At 39.4% G+C, this 26068-nt stretch overlaps 1 protein-coding gene across 1 annotated transcript in view; it reads left to right on the top strand.

Annotated features, from left to right (window-relative positions):
* The window catches only part of Kcnh8 (potassium voltage-gated channel subfamily H member 8), a 375994-nt gene that overhangs the window by 226655 nt on the left and 123271 nt on the right, over positions 1 to 26068 (top strand). The window contains exons 6-7 of the mRNA XM_040729522.1: positions 15894 to 16051; positions 20681 to 20888. Coding sequence (XP_040585456.1) covers positions 15894 to 16051; positions 20681 to 20888 — 366 coding nt within the window. The remainder of the gene's footprint in view (positions 1 to 15893; positions 16052 to 20680; positions 20889 to 26068) is intronic.

Below are 26068 nucleotides of genomic sequence, written 5' to 3'. Positions count from 1 at the left end.
AGCAGAAGGATGGGTTCTGTCTTCGAATCCATTCTGTTAGCCTGTATCTTTTTATGAGTGAGTTAAGGCCATTAATGTTGAGGGATATTAATGACCATCGATTGCTCACTCTTCTTTGATTTGGAATGGTTGTTGTTGGTGGAATTATGTGTGGAATTTCACCCCTTTGTTCTTTTGGTCATTGGTAAATTAGGATTATCTAATGCCTATGCTTTTCTGGTTGTAGTTAACTTCCTTGGGTTGGAGTTTTCCTTCCAGAACTTTCTGTATGTCTGGGTTAGTGGATACATATTGCTTGAATCTAGTTTTTCATGGAATATCTTGTTTTCTGCATCTATAGTGATTGAGAGCTTTGCCGGGTATGTCTAGACTGGCATCCATGGTCTCTTAGTATTGGTAGAATATCTATTCAGGACCTTCTGGCTTTCAGAGTTTCCATGGAGAAGTCAGGTGTAATTCTGATAGGTTTGCCTTTATATGTTACTTGGCCTTTTTCCTTACCTCCTCTTAATATTCTTTGTTTATTCTGTATATTTGTGGTCTTGATTATTATGTGGCGAGGGGACTTTTTTAGTGATCCACTCTATTTGGTGTTCTGTAAGCTTCTTGTACCTTTATTGGCCTGCCTTTCTTTAGGTTGGGAAAGTTTTCTTCTATGATTTTGTTGAATATGTTTTCTGCCCTTGAGGTGGTTATCTTCACCTTCTTCTATACCTATTATTCTTAGGTTTGGTCTTTTCATGGTGTCCCATATTTCCTGGATGTTTTGTGTTAAGGATTTGTTGGACTTTAGATTTTCTTTGGTTAATGAATCCATTTCTCCTAGTGTATCTTCAACACCTGAGATTTTCTCTCCCATCTCTTGTATTCTGTTGATAATGCTTATATCGGTAGTACCTGACCATTTGCCCAGCTTTTCTATTTCCAGCCTTTCTTCAGATTGTGTTTTTTTATTGTCTCTATTTCAGTTTTCAACCCTTGCACTGTTTGAATTGTTTCTTGCAATTTTCGGTTTATCTTTTGTCCATTTGTTGCATTTTATAATTTTTTTTGGTTTGTTCTTTTTTCCATTTCTTGCATTTTTTGGTTTGCTTTTTCTTCCATTTCTTGCATTTTTTGGTTTGTTTTTTCTTCCATTTCTTGCATTTTTTAGTTTTTTTTTTTGTCCACTTCTTTGAGGGATTTTCCTATATCCTCTTTTTGGGCCTCTATCATTTTCATGAAGTTGTTTCTAAGGTTATTTTCTTCTGTTTCATTTGCATTGGAATGTTGGAGTCTTGCTGGCGTGGAGTCTCTAGAATCTGGCAGTGTCATATTTGTTTTTCTATTGCTGAGTGTGTTTTTGTATTGTCTCTTTCCCATCTCCTCTTCTAGTGGGTGCAGAAAGAGCCCCTTACTGGTCTGGTGTTTAGGGGACCAGAGTTCCCTTTTGGTGGGTGCTAGCAAGTCCAATAATCTGGTAGTTCTTCTATTCCTCATCCTTGTTCTGGTCCTGTGGATGGAGAAGATGACCAGGAATCTGGGGTGCTTAGCCTTCCACCTGGTCCCCTTGTTGGAAGAGAAGACTCGGGATCTGAGGTGCTCCTGCTGGAATGGGAAGCTCTGTGGCTGTCCCCAGTCACTGGAAGGAAGCCAGGGATGCAAGGCCTTGTTTATCTGGATCTGCTGGTTTCCTGGTCTTGGTGGTGGAAGAGAAGACCTTGAATCTGGGGTGCTTGGCTCCCACCGGGATGGGAAGCTCTGTGCAGTTCCCTGGAAATCCCCAGGCACTGGAATGCAGGCCCAGATGCAGGGCCTATTTTTCCTGGTCCTGCTGGACCAGCTGGTCACTTGGTCTCCTTGGTGGAAGAGAAAACCTGGGATCTGGTGTGTTTGGCTGTCGCTGGGAAAGGAAGCTCTGAGGCCTTCCCCAGTCACTGGAAGGCATGTCAGGATGTGGGGCCTTCTTTACCTGGATCTGCTCGAGCATAACTTTTCTAATGAATCACTGTGTTACAACCAAGATTTGTGTATTTATGTTTATATTTTTGTAACTTGTTTCTTGTGAACCATAAAAGTATATTGGTCCATTCTTTAATGTTATGTTTTGCTTTATCTAAAACAATTCTGAAAAACTCTAGAAACTATTTTTTTATCTGAAAAGATAGCTGTCTTCCATTCTCTCTAGTAACAATCTACAACAAGGGGAAAAACTTGCTCAGAAATAACTGCATGGCTTTCTCAAGGACCTCAACTTTGACTCAAGAACCCCAAAAAGGGTAAGGTGTTTTTTTGGGGTTCCTATGACAGAGTAGAAAACTAGGGCCATCTGTAGTCCCTTGAGCTCCCTCTCCACATGCCACTGCCTGTCCTGTGTGACTCTCAGTCTACAGCAGATGAGGAAATTCTGGGTTACAGAGTTTTACCTATTGTTCCAGTATGGAAGCGACCACAGGCTCAGTAGTTCACTGGAAGGTGACGTTCATCTGGCTAGGGATTGGAGGAATTCTCCAGTGCAAAAGAGGAATATATAGAATTATCTTGTAAATTCATATTCCTTCAAGATACCATCTAGAGTTAGCAACACTATTTTTGACTCACCCTGACTGGCACTGTGAGCTGGTACTCAGGAATCTGTCAACTCTTGAATGCTGGCCTTCTCTGCCACTACTGTTCATGCCAATTCCCACATGCAACTGTTTAGACTTCTGGTTTTGCTTGTGCTGTGCCTGCCTGACATAGAGTGATCTCCTAGTGCAGCTCCTAAATACCCAGAGATACCAACTTGGCTTAACACTAGACAACTCTGTCTTCTCACAAAACAAAGAAACAGTTAATGAAAAATAGTTGCTTCTCAGCTTGCCTTTGTGTGTCAGTGACCTGGATTAAGAGCAACCAGAACTTTGGATTCCAACACCAGGTAGTTGGTTGTTGCCGCTCATAAGTCACAGCAGTTGGGTGGGTGTGGCTCAGAAACACTGACCTTTGTGTTGCCACTGTGTACAGTGCCTACGAATAGACTGAATGATGGAAACCGCAAACTCCCACAGCTAAATATGAACAATTTCCACTGATGACATTTGTAAAAATAGCCATGAAATCACAATAGGCTTAAGCAAGAATCTTTTTTTTCTCTCAATCAAGCAGACCTTCATCATTTCAGACGCTAAATTTTAACTCTTTTATTTTCAATTCTTCATGTTTTTATTAAATTATACTTGAATTTTCTCCAAAAATTGAATGTATTAGCTGTATTGCAAATACTCTTACTTCTGGTTTGAACACATTTGCCTCTGCTTGTGCTAGGAAGGCAGAAATTGGGTATCTTAGAAATAAAGAAGCTGAGCTGTACGTGCATCACCACTGTGTATTACAACTCAACTGAGATGCTTTCAGGAAATGATGTTTTCAAAACACGGCCCTGGATCAACTGGATATCCATGTAGGAAACAGAAATCTTGACTCCCTTTCACACTATAGGAAATAATGGCAGATAAACTTTGAACAAACTGTGTAAGTTAAAAGGACAGAAAGACATCACAGTGGGTGTCTTAATGACCACTGAGAGACCATAATCTCCCAAATAGGATGCAATTCATAGGATAATGCACAGCTCCTCTGAGGCAAAACAGAGCAAGGGAAGGGAGACAGCCACTGCATGGACGTCCTGACTGGAAAATCAGAGGAAAGGGTGTTGTGGTGTACTCAGAGAGCTCAGCATCAGATGAAATCTACTTTCCCACCAGAAAAGTATCTTTAAAAGCATCATTGGAAGGAAGGAAAAATAGAAATTATAATGAATTCAGGAAAGATGTGGAGTAATTTAAATGAGCGTATACTTCATGGAGGGCTATTAATAACTGTGTTCTTTCTATTAAATTCTTTAACAGTCTCTATTAAAGTAGATGCATACTTGGTGGCCTAGAAAGGTGGACTTAAAAATCAGTGGTCATTCTACTTATTTACAAGGAAAAGGTGTGTGTGTTTGATTTTATATATATATATACATATATATGTACACATATATATTTGTTATGTGTGGAATTAACATCAATATCCCACTTTCAGAAGATCCCATATTCAATCACAATGAAGTTAAAAGATGGACATCATCATAGTGAGGCAATGGAACATTATACAGCAATAAATAATACTTGGTTTTCCTAGTGAAGGACTCTATAACCCAAAGCAAATTCTATATTGTTTGCTTTGCATTGTGCTTGCAGCTGATCCAAGCACAATCAGCGAATGTATGGTAATAAGAGCACTGGTTACTTTGGGGGAGGCAATAATCAGTGTGGCTCAGGAAGAATTCTTCTAATTCTAGTTGTCTTTACAGCGACAGCTAGCCTTGGAAAAGTCATCCAACTGTTTCCTTAATGTTAGTTCATTGTATACTCTGTAAGCCATTCTTAAACTGTATCTTTAAAAACTTCCTATTTTTATATGTGGCAGTCTATAATTGCAATGCTAAATATTATCACTCTAACACTCACTTTAGTTCCATGAAACTTCATAGACATCACTAGAAGAATTCTCTTCCCACTGTGACAAAATTGACAAAGGCAACAAGCATGAAATCTAGTCCTGCCACTATAAGTGATCCTTGCAGATGACCTGAGTTTGGAACACGTTGTTAGCAGGACATACCACTGGCTTTACAGTGACCCCGTGAGGCTAAAAACAGTGATTGCACAGGAAGCAGATGAAAGAGCCCTATCACAAAATAGTGTAATAAATACTAGTTATTATGAGTGCTTTATTGGGATGACAGCTGAACTGAATGATGTATTCCAAGTCTGTAAACTAGAAACAGAAATGACAGTGAGCAAATTAGGCAGCTCAGATAAGCCACTCGTAGATCTTGCTTCTCAGTTTGGAAACCTGTAAGTCCAGCGGCTGTGGTGGTGAATGCTTGTCCTGCTGCCCACAACACAAGGAATTTGGCTCCTCTTTCTATACTGTCAGCCACTCCAATGTACGGCTATTAAGAAATTCCTAGTAGCCCAGATGTGCTAGGGTCTGCTGTGATAACAGTGGAAGGTTTACATCTCAAGCATGCTCTGTGTTCACAGTGGGTCAGTTGTGGTCTCTGCCATGTGTGTGGGTGCTGAGAGTTTTACACAGGTCCTCTGGAAGGCAAGCCAGGGTTCTTAACTGCTAACCCACCTCTCCAGACCCTATTAAAGTCTTTTTTTAAAATTAAAGCGCAACATCTAATTTGGATTTAAACAACACTGAAAAAGTCAGTAATTTATAGAGAGCCCAAATCACTAGTTTTGTGCATGATACACAGAAGGCTTTTGATATCACATAGTAAAGTGACAGCCATGTACAGGGTCAGTGTAACACAAGTGAATAGTTATGGGTAGTAAGGGAAGAATTTCAATGGTGATTGATGTACTAGGTATTTTTGTATTTACTTTGACCCAATATTACTTCATCATGCATATAAGGATGTGCCGGAATAAGACTGTGAGAACACGGAAGACTGTGGTAAAAAGCAAAGGCATGTTTATTTTAGGTGATTTGCTTTTCTTGGAGTCCCAAGGACTTCAGGTAGGGTGGGAAAGCACAGACTCTCCAAGAAGTATTGAATATGTGGGAACAGTGAAAGGTATCATTGCAGTTGGAAGGTTCTGGGTAATTGGATTCTGAGAATATTAGTGGAAGGACACCATTGCTGGTGCCCCATATTGGGGCTACCCTAGGATGCTCAGTTGATCTCTTGTTACCTCATGGTCTTCTTTACTATGTTAATATACTGAACTTTTTTCTAAATATAAAGATAAAGGAAGTAGGTTGGTGCCTACAGTGAAACAAAAGACATGAAGAAGGCTGCTGACGCCTGCACCCCTTCTGGGGCACTTTGCTGTGAAATCCATCAGACTAGAGACTGGACAGTATTTTAGGCCTTGTAAAGAGGAGGCTGAGTGGCATCAGCAAGGCACAGTTGAAAGAAACGAAAGTTCCCAGTCCAGGAGATAGAGAGCAAAGCTTGGTGACTGTGGTGGTTTGAAAGAGATGTCTCTCCTAGTCAAAGGCATTTGAATGTTTTGTTTCTAGTTGGTGGTATTGTTTGTGGAGGCTTAGGAGGTATGTTCGAGGAATTATGTCCCTGGAGGTGGACTTTTAGAGATTAAAGACACAGGCAGATTTGAATTTGTTCTCTCTGCTTTGTGCTTGTGATTCAAGACTTGAGCTCCCAGGTTCTGCTGAGTCAATATGCCTGCCATCTTCTGCCTCTTCACCTCCATCATGGACTGGAACCCTCTGAAATCATAGACAAATAAGCTCTCTTTTATACTTTGCTTTAGTCATGGTGTTTTCACAGCAACAGAAAAGAGGCTACAACTATGAATATTTATTTACAGAAGGCCTTTCAGTGGGCAAGGATAGTGTGCTCTGTGCTATGTTGCTATGATAAAATGCCATAGCAGAAAGCTATTCATAGAATAAAGAGTTTACTTTAACTTACAGTTCCAGTGGGCATACAGTCCATCATGGCAGAGCAGGACATGGCGGCAGGAGCATGAGGCCTGCCTAGTCGTCAGTAAGCAGAGAAACCAAGTTTCATCTACACAAAAGGAACAGAGAGCAACAGAAGAGGAAGTAGGACAAGGCTATAAACCCTCTGGAGGCCATCCCCAGTGACATACTTCTTCCAGTAAGGCTCCACCTCCTACATGTTCTGTAATCTCACATGGTGTCACCATCTTGGAATTATTTTTAAATTATTTCAAACATGAGCCTATAGGGGATATTTCTCATTAAAAGAACAATATATCAGCATCCCTACATAAGGCAAACCATTAGGACACAGGACTTTTAGGCCCCTTTTCTTCAAATAGAACAATATGTCAGGGGTGATGAAGGATACCATGATGTAATGAGGCCCCGTGACAGCAGTGTCCCCACTGACACAAAACAGAAATACCCATCCTCAATTCATCCAGTGCTTTCTCCCCCTAATCTTTTTGTTGTGAGTCCCATCTCCACCGGATCTATTGCTCTTTCTTTTCCATAAATCTTTCATGTTGGAGTAAGAAAGAGAGGCAAATGCGGACATGCTAAGCAGGGGTAAGATGACAGGAGATTTTATACCTAACACCAAATGGTACATTCTAACCCTTGTATGGATTACCCATCCCTCCAGTCTCTTGGTCAATCTTCTCGCTATTCATTGTTTCCACACCCTATGGCCCACATGGGCTGTGACACAGCACTGTCCAGTGGAGTCAAGCAGAGCATCTTTAGGACATTGGCTGGAGCTGCTGTAGTTAAATGTCTCTCTACCCGCACTATGTCACATCAGTTAATTTGTAAAGAAATGGCTAAATGAAGTGAGTAATTATTTATATGAAGAGCACGTGTTCTTGTGCACACTGTTATATTTTAATTTACTTTTTAACAGTAAGCCAATATGATTTTTAAATGACTTCCCACATGACATTAAGGTTAATATAGTAATCTACTAATTTATGCAGCATCAAATTTACCTGTCCTTTCATTTTACTTGCAACTATGGACATTCTAATGGCACTGCTCTAAAGGAAATCAAACTCAGGAGAAAAATGCATCTAATGTCTTTGCTTTTCAGCTCAAACACATAGCAAGTTAGTGGGAGGGAAAGGAAATACTTCTGAAAGTCTTAAAAACAAGAAAATAACATACCCAGTTGTTTTTCTATTGTTTGTCTCTAATTGTACTATCTAAAACATGACGACAACAAGGCAAATTATCTCGGAATATAATTACCTGTGATCAGCATCCTCAGAGAATTCTATTATATCTTCATTTCAGTGCAGTAGATTAGAATTACCCTTTGTAAAGGCTGTAAAACACAGAATGCCAATAGCTCTCTGTCTTTTTACTAATGGCTCATTATGTAGAATCCCCATATCATGGAGCACAATGGATGATGTATCACATGTCAACACATGGGGATGTAAAGATTTTGAGGAGGAAAATTCTTCTCAGTTAGTTTGCTATGGATTTGGGAGTGTTTTTCTTGTATCAAATGATGTGTGTTTGCTATATTTGTATTGCTGTGAATGGAATTCCAGAAGGACTACTTTAAGGGTTTATTTTTGGCTCCTGAGTTTCAAAATGTAGTTCATCATAGTTGGGAAGTTGTAGCAGAGCAGAACTGCTCACATCAGAAAGCACTGAGAGCAAGACTAGGCAGCAAACATGCTACTCTCTGCACGCCAATCACTGTGTCAGAAGCTCAACAGGGTCAGGCCTGTTTAGGAATTTGAGGGGGCAAATGAGACTTGAAAGGTTCAGGGAAAATCTTCTCCTAACTACCTGTTTCTTCTTGAACATTTCATTGTACTAATCTAAGGTTATTAAGAAAACCTTAGATTTCTATAAGAAATCTCTATAAGAAAAGTCCATTGGTACAACACTCTTCTTTTTGATTATAGGAAGAAACCGAGGTTAATTGTGAAAAGATACTCCCCACACATACATGATGATTATTCCTGCAGGACTTCGTGGTCCAATTGTTTGTTCTGAAACTTTGGTGAACTGGAGTGATGCCAGTCTGCCCAATAACAGAGTGGATATACAAACTGTCAAAGGTGAAGACTTTTGTGAATATTCCAGAACTACACCTTTCATTATGCTTGACAATAAGTAATTTATTGTTATGTTTTTACATCAGTTACTAAAAAATAATACTGTTTATTTAAATGAATCACTGCACCATTTTACCAGGTTCCTGGAAAAATGCAATCTGTAGATTATAATTAGGTGAGTTTCCCCTTTGAAAACAAACAGTATTCAAGTTTCAAATTCAGGCTAATAAAAAAAGAACCTTAAATGTTTCCGTTAGTGTTGTCACTATCTGTTAACAAAAGTTTATGATTGCTTCCTTTTCACATTAGAGCTAGCAGGCTGCTTTTCATTGAGTAAATTCATTAGACTAATAAGTTGTCTTGTGAAAAGCTTTCTAAATTAGTGCTTTGTAATGACTCATGCAATTCCTGTTCTGTTGAAAGTCTAAACTTTAGGTTTGTTCTTTGTCTCTGGGATAGGCACATAGCCTTAAAAAGGGTTGCTGTGTCAATTAAGTGAATGTTTACTTTATTCAGGGTTTCTGCTTGTCTTTGACATTTAGGGAGGTATGCCGCTATGTGGAGAACACAGGCTTTATTTGAATTTCATGAGAGACGTGGTACTGAGTTAGTGAGCGTGGAGGAAATTATTACTGCAATTTTTTGTGTCGCAAACTTTTTCTTCTATGAACGTCCGTTTTGTTGGTGCTTGTGCTTGTGTGTGCCATGGCATTTGTGTGGAGGTTCTAGAACAACTTGGTGAAATCAGTTCTCTCTTTCCATCACGTTGTTTCCAGGAATCAAACTTAGTACGTCAGCCTTGGCATCAAGTATCCTTACCCACTGAGCCATCTCTGTAGGTTCAGTCCTTCAATTTAACATTTATCTATTTTCAGTTGACACACAGTAAATATACATGTGTTAAACTGCTCAGTGCTGCAAAAATCTGTTATCTTAGAAAGTTGGAGAGGAGATATACAAAGTTCACATCACTCAAGGGTCTGGTGGCATTCTCTCTCCTCTGGCCTCTGTGTCCAGGCATGGTGCTGCAGTGATCCTGGGTCGCTAGCGTCTTACCCTGTGGTAGGAACCACCTGGGCACTCCATCTTGTGTGAGCATTCTTTCCTGTCAGCATCACCATTTCACGTCCTCGGTGTCGGCAATGCAAGGGTCCAAATATACTTACTTTTAATGAAACGTGATGTTTTATAATAACAGTTTTGTGTGCTATCTGACTAACCATAGGCTACATTTATATGTTGGGTATTGAGGGTCACTGAGACCACAATTCCAGACTAACAATGTAACTAACTGGTCTCCACTGACGCACAAAATTTAAAGTTCTGGATTTGAACTCAGAGGTGCAGAGTCACCTGTGAAATTTCAGTGTGTGTACTATAGTCATCTAGGCATGGTACTTCATCTCTTTTATCACTCAGCTTCTCTACTTGTAAAGGGGAATGATGAAAATCTTAGTATTGTTTTGATGAGTCAGTGAGATCAAGAATTCTCAAGAATTAAAACATGCATTACTGAGTACATATGTGTTTTTTATAATTACAAACACAGTATAAGTACTCTATCATGATCTCACCCTTGATGAGCAACAAATAACATGGTAAATGTGTGCATTGTTTTTGCTGCATAACAACCACAGATGATCGGTGGAAAACAGTGTTTGTTGGCTGTCTCATGTCTGTATGGCACAGGAAAGCCAGGCATAGCTTACTGCATGTTCACTGCACAGAGATTTGCATGGCTGAAGGGCAAGCTTCAGCATTTCGTGGTGTGTGCTCTTTTCTGAACCTCACAGTTCCTCCCTAAACCTGTATGGGATAATTTGTTTCTGTGTGATTTTAATGTTCAGGTTCACATTTCCTCCCTCCCTCTCTTTCATTCTTCCCCCCTCCTTCTCCACCCTTCCTTCATTCCTTCCTTCCTTCCTCCCTCCCTCCTTCTATACCCTTCCCTCCTTCCTCTTTTTGAACTTTTAAAATAATGTATCTATTTTTATTTTATGAGCATTGGTCTTTTGCTTGCATGCATGTCTGTGTGAGGTTTTGGATCCTGGAATTACACATAGTTGTGAGCTGCCATGTAGGTGCTGGGTATTGAACCCAGGACCTTGGAAAGTTAGAAGCCAGTGCTCTTAACTGCTGAGCCATCTCCCCAGCCCTTGAACTTTTTTTTCTTTAATGATTCAGTTTTTATATTACAGTCTTTGATGTGGTTTTCATTTTTTATTCTTTGAAAGTTTCATACACACACATGATAATATCTGATTAGTTTACTGCCCACCATCCCATCTGTTATTCCTTTTCCCTCTCCTGCTCAAACCCATTTTTATTTATTTATTTTTAATTTTCCAGTTTAAATTTAGATAAGAAACGAGGTTGCTTCACAAGTCAGTTCCAGGTCCCTCTCCCATTCCCTCCCCTCCTCCCGTGCCCTTCCCCCAACCCCCCCCCCCGTTATCCTCTCATTCCCCCAGGGAGGGTGAGGCCCTCCATGGGGGTGTCCATAGTCTGTCATTTCATATAGGGCAGGGCCTAGACCCTTCCCCAAGAGTTCAGGGTGAGAGTGCACCTCACATTGTTCTATGGGAGTCCAAAGTCCGTGTGTTTACTTGGGATGGGTACTGATCTGCTGCCCAAGGCTCAATAGATTCCCTAGGCCTCCTCACTGACACCCAAATTCAGGGGGGTATTGATCAGTCCCCCCTGGGACTGATGCCTGGGATTCAAGAGTTAACCTTTGTCTAGTCAGCTGTTTCTGGGGGTTAAACCAGCCCAGTCTTAATCCCTTTGATCACCAGTCCTCCCTCTCTGTTACTGGCTTTCTTGAGTTCAGCTCAGTACTTAACCAAGGGAGTCTGCCTCTTCTTCGATCAGCCACTAAATGAAGTTTCTGTTTCCCAGACTCTCTGGCCATAGGATTGTAGGCTGGCACTCCCCAGATCTATGTCTAAAATCCATATATGAGAGAGTACATGCCATGTTTCTCTTTTTGTGACTGGGTTACCTCACTCAGGATGGTTTCTTCTAGTGTCATCCATTTGCCTGCGAATCTCATGATTCCATTATTTTTTTCTGCTGAATAGTACTCCATTGTGTAGATGTACCACATTTTCTCTATCCACTCTTCGGGTGAGGGACATCTAGGTTGCTTTCAAGTTCTGGCTATTACAAATAAAGCTGCTATGAACATAGTGGAACAGACATCTTTGTTGTATGAATGGGCATCTTTTGGATATATGCCTAAGAGTGGAGTTGCTGGGTCTTGTGGTAGGTTTATTCCCATTTTTCTGAGGAATCTCCATACTGATTTCCAAAGTGGCTGAACCAGTTGGCACTCCCACCAGCAATGGAGGAGTGTTCCCCTTTCACCACATCCTCTCCAGCATATATTGTCATTGGTGTTTTTGATTTTAGCCATTCTGACAGGAGTGAGATGGTATCTCAGAGTTGTTTTGATTTGCATTTCCCTGATGGCTAAGGATGTTGAGCACTTTCTCAAGTGCCTCTCAGCCATTTTAGACTCCTCTATTGAAAACTCTCTATTTAGTTCTGCAGCCCACTTTTTAATTGGGTCCTTTGCTGTTTTGGAGACTTGCTTCTTGAGTTCTTTGTAAATTTTGGAGATCAACCCTCTGTCAGATGTGGGATTAGTGAATATTTTTTCCCATTCTGTGGGCTGCCTTTTTGTCTTGCTGACTGTGTCCTTTGCCTTACAGAAGTTTCTCAGTTTCAGTAGGTCCCATTTATTAATTGTTGATCTCACTGTCTGTGCTACTGGTGTTATGTTCAGGAAGCTATCTCCTGTACCAATTCGTTCAAGGGTACCACCCACTTTCTCTTCTAAGAGGTTCAGTGTGGCTGGATTTATGTTGAGGTCTTTGATCCATTTGGACTTAAGTTTTGTGCATGGCGATAAACATGGATCGATCTGCATTCTTCTACATGCCAGTCTCCAATTATGCCAGCACCATTTGTTGAAGATGCTTTCTTTATTCCATTGTATATTTTTAGCTTCTTTGTCAAAGATCAGATGTTCGTATGTGTGTGGGTTAATACCCGGGTTTTCAATTCGATTCCATTGGTCTACCTGTCTATTTTTGTGCCAATACCAAGCTGTTTTCAGGACTATAGCTCTATAATAGAGCTTGAGGTCAGGGATGGTGATGCCTCCGGACGTTGCCTTGTTGAACAGGGTTGTTTTGGCTGTCCTGGGTCTTTTGTTTTTCCATACAAAATTGATTATTGTTCTTTCAAGGTCTACAAACCCATTTTTTTAGATGACTTTTGTTCACAGGTGAATAAAATTCGAATCTAGTTAGCTTTAGTCTTCTACATGTGAATGTCTACTTTCCCAGCACTGTTTGTTGAAGAGGGTTTGCTTTGTTTTGTTTCTTTTCTCGCAGTGAGTGCTTTTGGCCCATGCTGAGAATCAGTTAGCTGAACGTTGGTGTGTTTGTTTCTGAGTGTCCTATTCCATTCCACATCTGCTTTGTGCCAGTGCCACACAACATTGTCACTGTGGCTTTGTAGCAGAATTTGAGATTAGGTTGCAATATCTTGGCATAAAAGAAAATAATAAATAGAAAACAAAAACAAAAGAATATTCAAAAAGTAGAAAGGGAACAAGCAAAGGAAAGGTATGAAGGGAAAGCCATAATTATGTTAAAACAGAAAAATGATGTATATAGAGAGAATAAAAGAAATCAACTATTAAAGGATGAGAAAGAGGAGGAAGGACAACCAAAAAAGAAAATAATAGAACAAAAATACGACTGCGTGTATGGGTGTGTGTGTGTGTCCACGCACATGCATGTGCGCATGCACATCTATAAATCAACTTAGAAAACAGGAAAATAAAAAAGGGGGATGACAGGCCATGTGCTGTCTTACCGGGGGTGGGGGTGGCCATGTGCATGGTTGAACCCTCCCTGCTAGGTTTTATACTTATTTCCTTGTCTACTTGGTTCTGTGGCCCTTGGAGAAGGCAGAGGTTAAGGGTATTCCCTCTTCTCTTTTTTTATATGATGCTTGCTTTGCATCAACAAGAATTGTTCAGGACCAGAGCTGCATGGAATAGCTTTGCTCGCCTGGCCGCTAGTGCATGGTAGCACGGAACCAAAGTTCCTTCAGAGTGAGATTATGGGGGGCAAATTGGGTCAGTGTACTTGTACCTCCTCTTTCCAGCTAGATCCCACCAAGAGGGTCAAACTGCAGACTGGACTACATTGAGGAGGCCCCACAGGTTCCATGCTGTTCCACTTAAGACAGCTCTGGTTCACAAGGCTAAGTCAACTGTGTGGATCATGCATGTCTGCTCAGCCCACTGAGCCTCCTTAGGGGCCCACTGACCCTTCTTCTTAATAATGAGCCTCATTTCTTAATTCTAATTGGAATCCTGCCTGCATTTCCTAGTGCGGTTGCTTCACCATGTCTCAGCACTCAGTGGGTGATATTCAGACAGTGTAGAACTATTTGCTATGGATTCCAAGAGAAAAAGCAGGGACTTTACCCAAAGCAATACACATTTCACCAGCTGCCTTTTAAACAGTTTATATTTGAGAAACAAGGATGCTCCCTTCAAATGGTCCTTACACTCATTCTTCATCAGTTTTTAGGTCATGCTCTCCTCTGCTTGTCTCCCTCACAGTTTCACACGCCACTGAGGAGCTGTGGTGTTTGCTACTGAAATATAGAAAACTGCAAGTGCAGCTTGCTTCTAACCCACCATTGTGGATGCTCCTTAATAGACACTTAGTTAGCAAACATCAGTTTGGGGTTTCACATAGCACTTAGAGGCCACCAATTGGCCCTGATACATGGTTAGCTCTATGATATGATTGCTATTTTCTACCATCTTTTAATCACCTGTAACCAACTGAAGAAAAGTCTCTTCAGAGGGCTTGCTTGGGCAGGCCCCTCAGCACAGCCCCCTTTTGCTTGAAAGTGTAGCCCGACAATGGATGCTTATTGCTGTGTACACAGATTCTACCAGCAAGTATCTGTGTGCAGGATGGTGGTCAGGGCATGGATGCTTAGTCTACTACAGAAGGGTGAGCACAAAGTGAAATTCAAGTTAATAATGAGCATAACCATGAGTTTTTAATTTTTTTCATTTATCTTTAACAGTTTTAAATATTTTCTCATTTCATAACTAAATACAATGAAATATGATCATATCCACCTCTGTCTCCCTGTCTAATCTCCTAACAATACTTTGTACCTTCTTTTTTCTTTTGTTGTTGTTTTGCTGGGGTTTAATCAATGATTAGTTTTTAGCAGCCAACATTATGATCATGACGTCAATATACATTTCGCCTCACAGAACTCTGTTCTTTGTTTTAATAGTTTAAATTAGCCACAGAATATGCCAGTTCATCCATTCTGTAACTTCGAGCTTTCACTATTTTTTAATTACTCCAATTCCTAGTTTTGTTAACTGAGATACTGATTTCCCCATGTATCCTGATTTGATTTGTGAGGAGTTGAACCAATGTATTACCCCAAAATAAGGTTCATGGAGTAATGTCTTTCTGTTAGAGTCAGCTGCCCATATGTGACAACCTCTTATGTGTGTAACCATCCTAAATTCCCTGTGATATGCATGTACTTGATCTTAAAGAGACCATACATCTAAATTTTTAACCCAGAAAGTAAGATGTCAGCCTGAGAAATATTCACTTTTACAGAGGCCTTCAAAATTAAGAAAACATGCTTGGTTTTGTGTTTGTCCTTTAAATGCATACCAAAGGAATGGAAGTTTAAAATGATTACATAAAATACAAGAACAGAATGGGAAATATTAAGCTATAGATCCAAATTAATTTCTGTTGTACTTGTTAAGAGATGTGACTTCAAGCCAAGGGGAATTTCTTGTACACAGTGATCTGCTAAACTTTGTGCATGGAATTAAGTAGCATTACACACACAGCTGTTGACTACGATGATATGCATGAGTTTGTTTCTATCTCTACCATGGGGATGGAGCAACCTTCAGACAAGCTCTAGAACATTGCATGTTGGGCACTTTGCAATGTCATCACTGTTCTAATGGCTGTAATTGTTCAGTCATTTGGACAGTGTCCCAAGTGTCCTTTGCCCTTCTTCCGTATTTTCTCTTAGTTTACACAGAATCCGTGAGGACTCTAAACTGAAATAGCTTAAATTTACTTTTTGCTTGATTTTGTATGATTGAATACACATATCTTCTTTCTTCTTCCCTAACTGATTGCCTACCCAAGTTGCCCTCTTCCTTTATTATCTTTTTCATTATTTTTACTCTTTTCCCTCTCCTTTCCTTCACTTTTTCTTAATCATTGTTGTTTTTTCCCCGAGCAGATATTATTCTAAATTTCCGAACAACTTATGTCAGCAAGTCTGGCCAAGTTATCTTTGAAGCTAGATCTATTTGCATCCACTACGTCACCACCTGGTTCATCATTGATTTGATTGCTGCCCTGCCCTTTGACCTCCTGTATGCTTTCAATGTCACAGTGGTGAGTAGAGACATCTTGCATGTGGCCTTTAAGCGCTGTGTTTGATTTTCTCATGTTTGTCCTAAAATATCATTTGCAGTCTATGCTCCCTGGGGTTCGTGTCCTCTGTAATAAGTATTCTGAGACATCCAGTGACATACAGGCCAGATTCCCCAATTGAGGAGGTGAATTACTTCTGATATCTTCCTTCAATGCTCAGAACCAGATACAACATATACAGAAAGAAAACCTGACTCACTAAACAAATCCTTTGATACCAAAACACATCTGGGGACAGAAGCAGATTCTTAAAAGGAAATCAAATAGAGAGTTTGGTGGGAAATTGCAAAACATTTCTTTAACTGTCTCTATTATTTCGTTATTCATTAACAAAGCTAACTGAAAACTGACCAGACAAAGAGGAATGGATGCTCAAGTTAGAGTAAATCACACAGCCTTAACATCAACTTTGAGCTAATTAACACTTGTTTTTCCTCTTCTTGTACATATCACCATGTCTCCTCACAAGGAAGAAAGTGTTCCATTTGCAGTAGTAACTATTTTTACCTTCACTGATGGACATTTTTTTAAAAACCATCAAGTGCTTCTTTATAACTAGAAAGATGTTTAGGAAGAACAGTTTTGATTTGTTGAATGGTTTTGCTGTGGTAACCAATTTTAGCCTGTAAAAACAAATTTACTAAACTTTAACTCAAGTTAAACAAATTCCCTTACCAGTTTATAGCCCTCATATAAATTCTATTTTTTGAAGAATTTAATGACTTAGTTTCCAAGTGTACCAAAGTGATCAGAATTTCAAATGCAAACATCGTTGACTTCAAGATGAACACACAACTTCTATCCCAACTGCTTAGTGCAAACTTACATATTTGCACATTTGTTAATTGCCTGTGCCATGAGAGTTTCATTTGTCTTTTTTTGTTATTTTGCTTTGAGTGAGAGTTTAAGGGTTATATCATTAGTAGGAAAGCAACCAAGAAAGAAAAGTTTATCAGTCAACATGACACTGAGCACTTTGGGAGATTGAATTTGTCTAGACAAGTACAATAATGAAAATGCAGTGTCTTAAAACAAGGACGTTGAAAACCTGCAAAATAATCTAAAAGTAGCATATAAGTTAAAAAATGTTTAGTAAAGTATTCTAAATTCCCTGGCCAAATGGTCAAGTAAATTCTGTTTAACGCAATTTGGTTTTAAATTAATTTGCTGCTTTGTTGTTAAATGTTAGAGTTTTGGTTTTCTCTGGGTACTGAAATAAGATAATGTTAAACACATATATGTAATATAGAATGATAAATATATACAAGAGACATTCAGTGTATGTTTCTATACAATTGACATCATTGTTGTCCAAATTAACAGGTAAGATTCTCCTATTTGGTGACAGCTTCACTGATCCCCTCCCTCTTTTGCTCAGTGTCTTGGGAATCTTGGATAAATGCTTTGGGAAATGCTATAAGTCAGGAAGAGTAACAAGAGGGAGAAGAAACTTCTACCAGAGACATGGCTCCTGTTTTCCACAGGTCTGGTCATTTAAAAAGCAGCAGGAATCTGCTAAGTTAATAAGTATAAAATGTTCTATTTGAACAGAAAAGCTTGTTCAAGATATTCTGCTCCCTTTCCAAGAAAACAGGTGATGAGAACAACTTATAAGAAATGTTCTTCCACATGGAAACTAAAATAAGGCAGCTCCTACCAGATTTTAAATGTGTCCAGTGAATATATTTCCATAGAAGAAGCTCAAAATGCAGTACAGACATTGAAAGTGCTCTGTGGGCTTCAACTCTCCCTGCTCCTAGCTGCCCTTAGCAAATGTTTCCAATACATTCATATATTCACCTATTGAAATCCACAATGCATCTCACCGTGGAAGGTCCTGTGAGACAGAGACAAAGCCAGGAATGACAGATAAAGTGGAAAGGCAAAGGTATGGACCATTTACCATCCGAGGAAATAAGAGAACGTCACAAAATGGGCACAAAAATTTCCACAGCCCCTGAGCAAGTTAAAACTAATTTCTGGCATCAGAAAAAATCTTTTATTCCCACCCCTCTCTCACACAGACTTCTGTTTCCCCAGCTGACAGCCTGGAAGAAGGACACGCCCAGTTGGTAAAAGTAGAAACTGCTACCAGTGTGGACAGATACACCTGTCCACAAGTAGCTTACAATTCTCATTCATGACAAATTCAGGATAGCCATCCTCACCAGTTCATCAAACACCTGACTCCTCATTCACAGAGTTGACTCTGGTGTGAGCAAGTTTAGCAGTGTTTCTGTTCCTTTGTTTGAAATGGCCCAGCACATCACCAGAATATGTCATTCCGAACCTGCTTATGAAAACGGCACATAGGGAAGTATCCACATTCCTTCCCACCCCCACCCCAACCTCACTGAGGCCGGAGAAAATGAGGCATTTGTATCAATACCATATTCAGATGACATCCCCCACTGGGAGTTCAGCACCAGGTTCACCTCACTTAAAAATTCCACCTATCTATCAAATTCAGCTATCAAACAAACTTTATTCACAACAATTCTCTAAATGACAATGTAGACATTATATAATCCTAACATGTGACCAATTCAATACCAATTTGATAAATGGTAATGAAATCTTGACTTTGACTGACGGGAGAGAGAAAGCTAAACTTGACCATAAAGAGTATCAAGAAGTAATAAAAGAGCATAAGAGCAGCCAGGCTCCCAGGCGTGCTCATCAGGGAAAGGTGCTTGCTTCTGAGCCTGGTGACCTACGTTACATCTCAGGGGCTCACATAATGAAAAGAGAGACCTCACTCCAGAGGGGTACCTTTGGAGGAATGGATCGAAGATATGATTGATATTAAATCTCATTACCACGCTGCTACATGGATAGGAGAGGAGATTTCTTGAGGCTTTAAAAACATCAAAACGTCACATGTTTCAATTGTGGCAAAAAAGGTCACCTTGAAAGGGACTGTAAGCAGAAAGTTCCTAGAAGCAATATTTTTTCTAAGCATAATTAAAACAGAACACCCCTCCCTTCTGGATTATGCAAAGGTGTGGCAAAGGCAGGCATTGCACAAAGGAATGTAAGTCAACAAGGGACTGTCAAGGTAACAATTTTCCATTGGGAAACCCCCTGAGGGGCCTCTCATGGGCCCCATGACAAATTTGGTTCAGTCATCTCCTTTCATTGCAAACTCCTTCTCAGAGCAATTAGAATATCTAGTACCTATTGTAAGAAACCATAATGTTCTGGATAATAGAACAGCTTTAGAAGAGAGGACAAAAATTTCAGGAAAAAACATAAAGCAGATATTTTGGTAAACTTCTGTAAGTGAGCAAAGACCAAAATAAAAAATACAAATAAATGGAATTGTCATTGAAGATCTGGTAGACACAGGTGTGGATGTCTCAGTAATTTCACCAGAATCTTGGCATCCAAGTTGGCCTCTTCAGGAGGCAAATGTTCAGCTTTTAGGGATTGGAACTTTATCTCAGGTAAAACAAAGCTTGAGATGTGTCGAATATATTGGACCTGGAGGACAGAGAGGAAAATTAAAGCCATATATTGCTAACATAGCAATGAATTTGTGGGGACATGAATTCTGACAGCAATGGGATAATCAGATTAAAATTCACCCAAATCTTAGAAATAAGCCATAAATTGACACATGTTTCTGGGGGAAATTATTAGAAGGTATTAGAAATTGCTAATGTTTGAAAGACTTGAGCACATATTTGATATATGAATGAATGGACAAAAAAGAATATTAAGATATAAGATATTCAAGTCTCAGTGCATGAGCAGATATTCAACAAAGTTGTTCTTTACCCTAATTTTGTGAATCATTCCATATTTGAATACAACACAATCTTTTCTTAAACCCTTTTCCCTTTTCCTCCTCATTTCATTCTTCCCATTCTTCATTCTTCCTCCCCCTTCTCTCCCCTCCTTCCCCTCTCCTCCCTTCCCTTTCCTTCTCTTCTGCCTGCCTGCCTGCACACAGGTACCCCCTCCTGTGTGAAACTCCAGAGACAAACTTCCAGGCTGAATGCCTCATTGAATTTTTTCTCTGTTTCTTGATAGTGGTAGAAGCCAGGCAGTTTAGCAAATGACAAAGACAGTGCCACTGGTACTTACTCAAGTTTCTAGATCAGTTACTTTCCAGGTAAGCATGGGTTTAATGAAAACCAAACCTCAGAAAATGAACACCAAACATTTTAAATTAAAATTACCTTTACTATGCATGGATTGTTTACATCACAAATCTATACTCTGTGGAGGGAAAGCAGAATTGACAGAAAATGTGTCCAAGGTGACAGAAACAGCTTACACTCAATGTGTCTTAGTTGTACGGTGTTATATACAAAATTGTATACAATCAGATAGAAAAAAGTCAATTATAATGAATAAAGCCAAGTGTTTGCAGGAAAAATTAAATTAACATGTAACCTTTAGCCTACCTTACTTTATCTTTTCACCTCTTGATATAGTATCTGAGAAGCAGAAACACTCATCAGTATGGCCACAGGGGGAAACTGCCATCATTCTTCATTTCAGAAACTCGGGTGTGGGTTACATAAAACGCTGTGCCTCGAGTGTAGTTTCTATGCCAAGCCATGCTTCTCTGCCCCACCACAGGTGTCCCTTGTGCATCTTCTGAAGACTGTCCGGCTGCTGCGTCTTTTGCGCCTCCTGCAGAAACTTGACCGTTACTCTCAGCACAGCACAATCGTCCTCACCCTGCTCATGTCCATGTTTGCTCTCCTTGCACACTGGATGGCATGTATCTGGTATGTCATTGGCAAAATGGAGAGGGAGGACAACAGCCTTCTCAAGTGGGAAGTCGGTAAGGGCTTCTGTAAAATTTTCCACTTTTAGTTAAAGGGAATGTCGTGTAGAGTACTAGGGAGGTGAAAGGTATCTGTGAATATATTCGTTCTAGACATTTATTTGGTAAAGTTTTGGTACATCTGTGTATTCAGTGTACTTTCAGTGCATTTTGAGCACTCCTTCTCTGCCTTTCCATGCCCCCCTTGCCAATCCTCTTTCCCCTGCACAGTTTTATAAATGCACTCCTTCTTCCTGAATTCTTGTTTTCAATTTAAAATATAAGGGACAAATGTCTCCCTCAAGAAACTTGCATTGTTATCAAAACGTGTCAGGTTCACCTTTTTTTTTTTATGTTCCATCTGTGTTATTTTACATAACATGAACCCAAACCCCAGGATTATCCTTTTCTCTTTCTGTCACAATTCACAAACTTCCTGCTTTCAAATCTTGATGACTCTATTGAAAGATTTATGGGGCTTGTCCTCTTCTAGCTGCCATTTTGGGACAGCCACCATCTCTGTTGTGTGAATTCTTGCACTGTCTCCTCTGAGTTTGTCCTAGCTGCCATTTGGGATATCCATCAACCTCTCTCATGTGAATTCTTGCAGTATCTCCTCTGAGTTTGTCCTTGTTGTCTTTGATTCTCTTTGGCACCTACACTGTTGCAGTTAAAATAGTTTATGTTGCTTACTATGATATTAGCTCTCTTTTTTTTTGATGATTTACATTATTTTTTTTATTTTAATTTTAAATAGCTTGTTTTACATGTCAATCCCAGTTCCCTCTCCCTCCCCTCCTCCCGCACTCCCCTTCCACCCTCCCTCCCACCCTATTGCCAAATCCTTCCACATAGGGGATGTCTAGAGTCTATCATTTTACTCTTGGTAGGGTCAAGGCACTCCCCTTAGAGTCCAGGCTGAGAGAGCATCTCTCTTTGTGCTATAGGCACATGAAGACAGATTGTATACCAGGGTTCACCTTTAAGGTAAAGAAACTTGAAAAAGATCTAAGTTGTTCAAAATGTCCAGCAAGGCTGTGGAAGTATTGGGATAAATGTACAATCATGCCTTGTCATTTTTCCAGAGCTAACAGCAGTGAATCCTGGGATACTGCTCCAAGCCCCTTCACTAAATTGTTGAACCACAAGAAAGCAATCATTTATACCTGAGTAGGTCTTCTAATAATGAAGACAAATCTTTCTTTCTCCCATCAGGAAATTGAGCTACCAACAGGATACGTCATACTTACAGGGTCAGTGACGGCACAGAAGACAGGGTTATTTACAAGCATTTATAGCATTTAGTAGTTCCACAATCCACACAAGTTTGAGATTTCTCTTTCAAGTGTTACATAATTTATCATAAATGTATATGTAGTGCCAAGCACAGAAATGCATTTTAAAATCTATGGAAATTTACAGAAAACAAAAATTCTCAAGAGGTAGATATTCTTTTACACTGAAGTGGCCATCTTTTCCACACTCTACAGAATTTCCAAAGTACTGTCTATTGGAGGGCTGTTGCTTTTACTTTTGTTTTTGACATTTAATCAAAAGAATCTATCTCTTAGTTTACTGAAATTTCTTCACTTATCTTCTCCATCAAAAATCAATTTTGAACTTTTGAAAGGAACCCAGCCCTTTGCAGAGGACTAAACCACAGGAGGCTTCTAGCAAGAGAAGTGCCCAGTATGTCCAGCTTGTGCTTGGAGCATTATGTGCTAGCTGTCCTAAATGTCACTGTCTCACCACAGAACATGCATAAAACCTTCACAGGGCATCCCAGAAATACAAGCTGGAGATCTTGAGGAAGCAGGTTGAAGAATGCTAGTTCCTTACCAGGTTCTGAAAAAGGCAAATAGACCTTATTCCACAAAGTGACTGTTGTGTTATGTTGATTTTCTTCTCAGGAGGCCTTTCTTTTCTTCCTTTTCAAAGCATGTGTTTTAAATACTTTGCTATGGTTCTGAATTCTCATAACCAGTGAAGGACATAAATAAAATTGTAGAGTAGAAGCAAAGGTGTCCTAGATTTAGAAAAAAAATGAGCTCCAACTGGAGAAAGAGGGAGAAGAGAAAAGACGATGGGGGAATCAAGGTCTGGCTTTGCTGACACTGCTCGCCTCCCCGGGGTGCTGCTCTGGTATTGTCCTAATGGTTTGCAGTGAGTTGCAGGATTTGATGTTGCCTTTTTGTTTTCATTCCATATTAAAATTCTATCTTGTGGTCAGCAACTGAATCTATCTTAGACTTGGCCTGATTTCCTTCGGGCTCCAGATCTGTACATTCATATTAATTTGTAAGTTTTGTCATCTGAGACTCTCCAGCTGGGGAAATTCAGCCTCCTCACACTCTCAAAATCAAATTAGATGAGGAATGCTTTTCTTTACATTTCTACCTTGTCAGTTGTGCTACAGACATGCAGTCTAGCTCTTGTTTTTCTTCCAACACATTTGCAGAGCTGTTTGTTTTTTAAGAAAGAGGGGATTCACCCACCTGAAATGTGCTAGTTTTAGCTCCAGCCTTGAGCCTGGTGCTAAGGTTCATTGTAACAGGATGGTTGTAAGGTGGGTCTCTTCCAGGCAAAGATGGGAAGGCATGGGGCGCACATCTGTAAATCTCTTCTGCCCTCCCTACTTAGCTTTTCACTAATTTAGTTCAGCTGTCTGCACAACAATTCCAGTGTCTACAAATTAAGAACCCTGATAAATAACTAAAAAATTATTTTCCTAATTCCATGATATGTGATTCTAGTGAAAACACAAATTCAAGACTGTGTGCTTCCTAAGAATACATGGGATTCTTGTTACGGGCTGGTGTCTATCCACCCAATATCAGCTAGTTTGAGGGTGAATCTGGAGGTTTTGTTGAGATCATGGCTTATCATAGAGTCACTATTTTACTGAGATAAATAAAAGTAATCTCTTCAGAGATTAGATTTCCTTTCAATATAGTTCTTGTGATGTGATTAGAAAGGAGGTATGCTCATTATGCCTGTAAATATTTTAGAACAAGGACTTTCCATTCTTCTAAAATTACTTGTATCATTTGTGCACTTACTAAATCATTTCCCAGCTGATATTTGTCTGTATGTTAAATAATCAGAGCAATTCTACCTGTTAGTTTATTTTTACTGTGTAATTACTTTTTGGTAGTGGTACATTTTATCCTTTTCCCCCCCAGTTACCATAAATCAAAGAATTCAGCACATAATAAAATCTGGATAGGGAACACATTGTTCTTTACTTTTGTGGGTGACATATAGAACAGGTTCTGCTCCCCGAAAGACAAATCTCTTTCCAATCATTGTCAATTATCCAATTACTCTCCTTTTGTTCTTGGCAAGTTCAGTGCTGACAGCTAAAGTGCTTTGGTATTTTGTTTCTAAACAAACCCAAGTTCATTTTTAAGTGTGGTCAATGCCAGTTCTTATAAGGTGTCTATTTTTAGAATGAAGATTCTGTACTTTTTGAATCATTATACCAGAGACTGGTTGTGAGATGATTCATGTGGTGCTGTATTTCAGTTCATATTTTCACATATATGAATACGTTATTTAGATTACTTTGAGGTTTGTATGGTTGGTTTTTTATTAGACTAAAAAGCACCCCAATCCAACTTACTTTATCAAATGAGGAAAAATAGAGCTTTATGTTCTACAAGCTCTATATGTGTTGATTTATCCTCTACTATGACTCCTCTTTGGCAATGTTGAATGGATCACTAGTCAGGGTCGTTTGGTGACTCAAGAACCTAGACTCCCAAACTTGTCTATAAATCTTTCTATAGCCTTAAATATTAGGAAAATTACAAGGAAAGACTGTGTGGAAAATGTTTCTGACTAAGATGGAGAGAACAAACAGGCTGATCACTATGGGTTTACTCATTCATGTGAAAATAACATTTTTAGGTGTCCATTGCATGCTGGGTTCTCTCTACAAATGAGGGGTATGTTGGATATTGTAATGTGGATCCTTAGACTATTTATGGTACCACTACAGCTTATGCCTCCTAATAAGGCAGAACAGGTCAGAGGGTTCCTTTGTAAGCTGAGATTCTTTAATATAGAATAGCAGCAAACAGGGAGCAACCATTAACTATGCCTCCTCTCCCATGTCTGTAAAATGGCAACAAGTCTCTTTGAGGTTGCCAGTATTAAGTTATCAAAGATATAAACATATGTGAAGCACATTAGGAGCTAGTTCAGTGCTTACTGTGCATATGTGGGGATACTGCATTTAGATATTCAGATAAAAGCAAGATGTGGTATAGAGAGAACAATAAGCAAGGTTATCATTGGTGCATGAACACTCACATACGTTCACATGCATGCATTCCCACATAGACACACATCACACACATGCAAGGGTGAAAAAATGAAAAGTAATTCCATGCCAAGTCATTAGCATTGTAACTAGCATATAGTCACTGTCAATAAATGCTGTCTGTTATAGCTGTCATTTTAATACTAGTATGACAACTACTCTTATGAAAGAAACCAATGAAACTCATTTTGCATAGGAAAGTTATTAAGAAAGTAACTACAGAGTTTTGATTTAGGTATTGTGCTCAACAAGACATGTGTATTGCTTATAGGATGATTTGTTCCAATTGTTAACAGAGTTAGCATAATGGATAGGTCTGACACCTGTCCTAAACTCCTGTTAAGGTGTGACAATTTTTATGGAGTGTAGATGTAGAGTGTTAAAGGTAATATTTATCTCTATATTGAAGAAATGTATCATAAGTAAATTTGAAAGTACCTTTTAAAATTGAAGTTTTATTTGAGTGAAAGGAAATGTTTTAATGGTCTCTTTTAGAGAACGGTTTTGTTTGTTTCCTATGAGAATCTTCAATACAGGCAAACTATGTGGCAAGGTCTTGCACTATCACTCAGTGGTGGAACACTTACTAATTATGCAAGAGTCACTGGATTCCCCCTCAGTGCTGCAAAAGTGACAGGTGTGTGATTTCTCAGGCCTCCATATGTCCCAGTTAATAAGTGTGTATTTGTTGTAATTGTTATTATTTCTAGAATTCAATTAACGGCAGCTATAAAGTTCAGTTAATGACACTGAATTTATTTTTAAAGAGCTCTCTTGGGATATTACTTAGGAAAAATTCAGTTTCAAGCCGCTACAATTTAGACTTGAGTCCACTTCAAATATTTGCTGGGTCTGTGACCTCCATGGTGGCACT

This window comes from Mesocricetus auratus, unplaced genomic scaffold (assembly GCF_017639785.1).
Source record: "Mesocricetus auratus isolate SY011 unplaced genomic scaffold, BCM_Maur_2.0 Super-Scaffold_100021, whole genome shotgun sequence".
Taxonomy (NCBI): domain Eukaryota; kingdom Metazoa; phylum Chordata; class Mammalia; order Rodentia; family Cricetidae; genus Mesocricetus; species Mesocricetus auratus.
The sequence above is the reverse complement of the archived record's forward strand: the minus strand, read 5'-3'. Positions and strand labels throughout refer to the sequence as shown.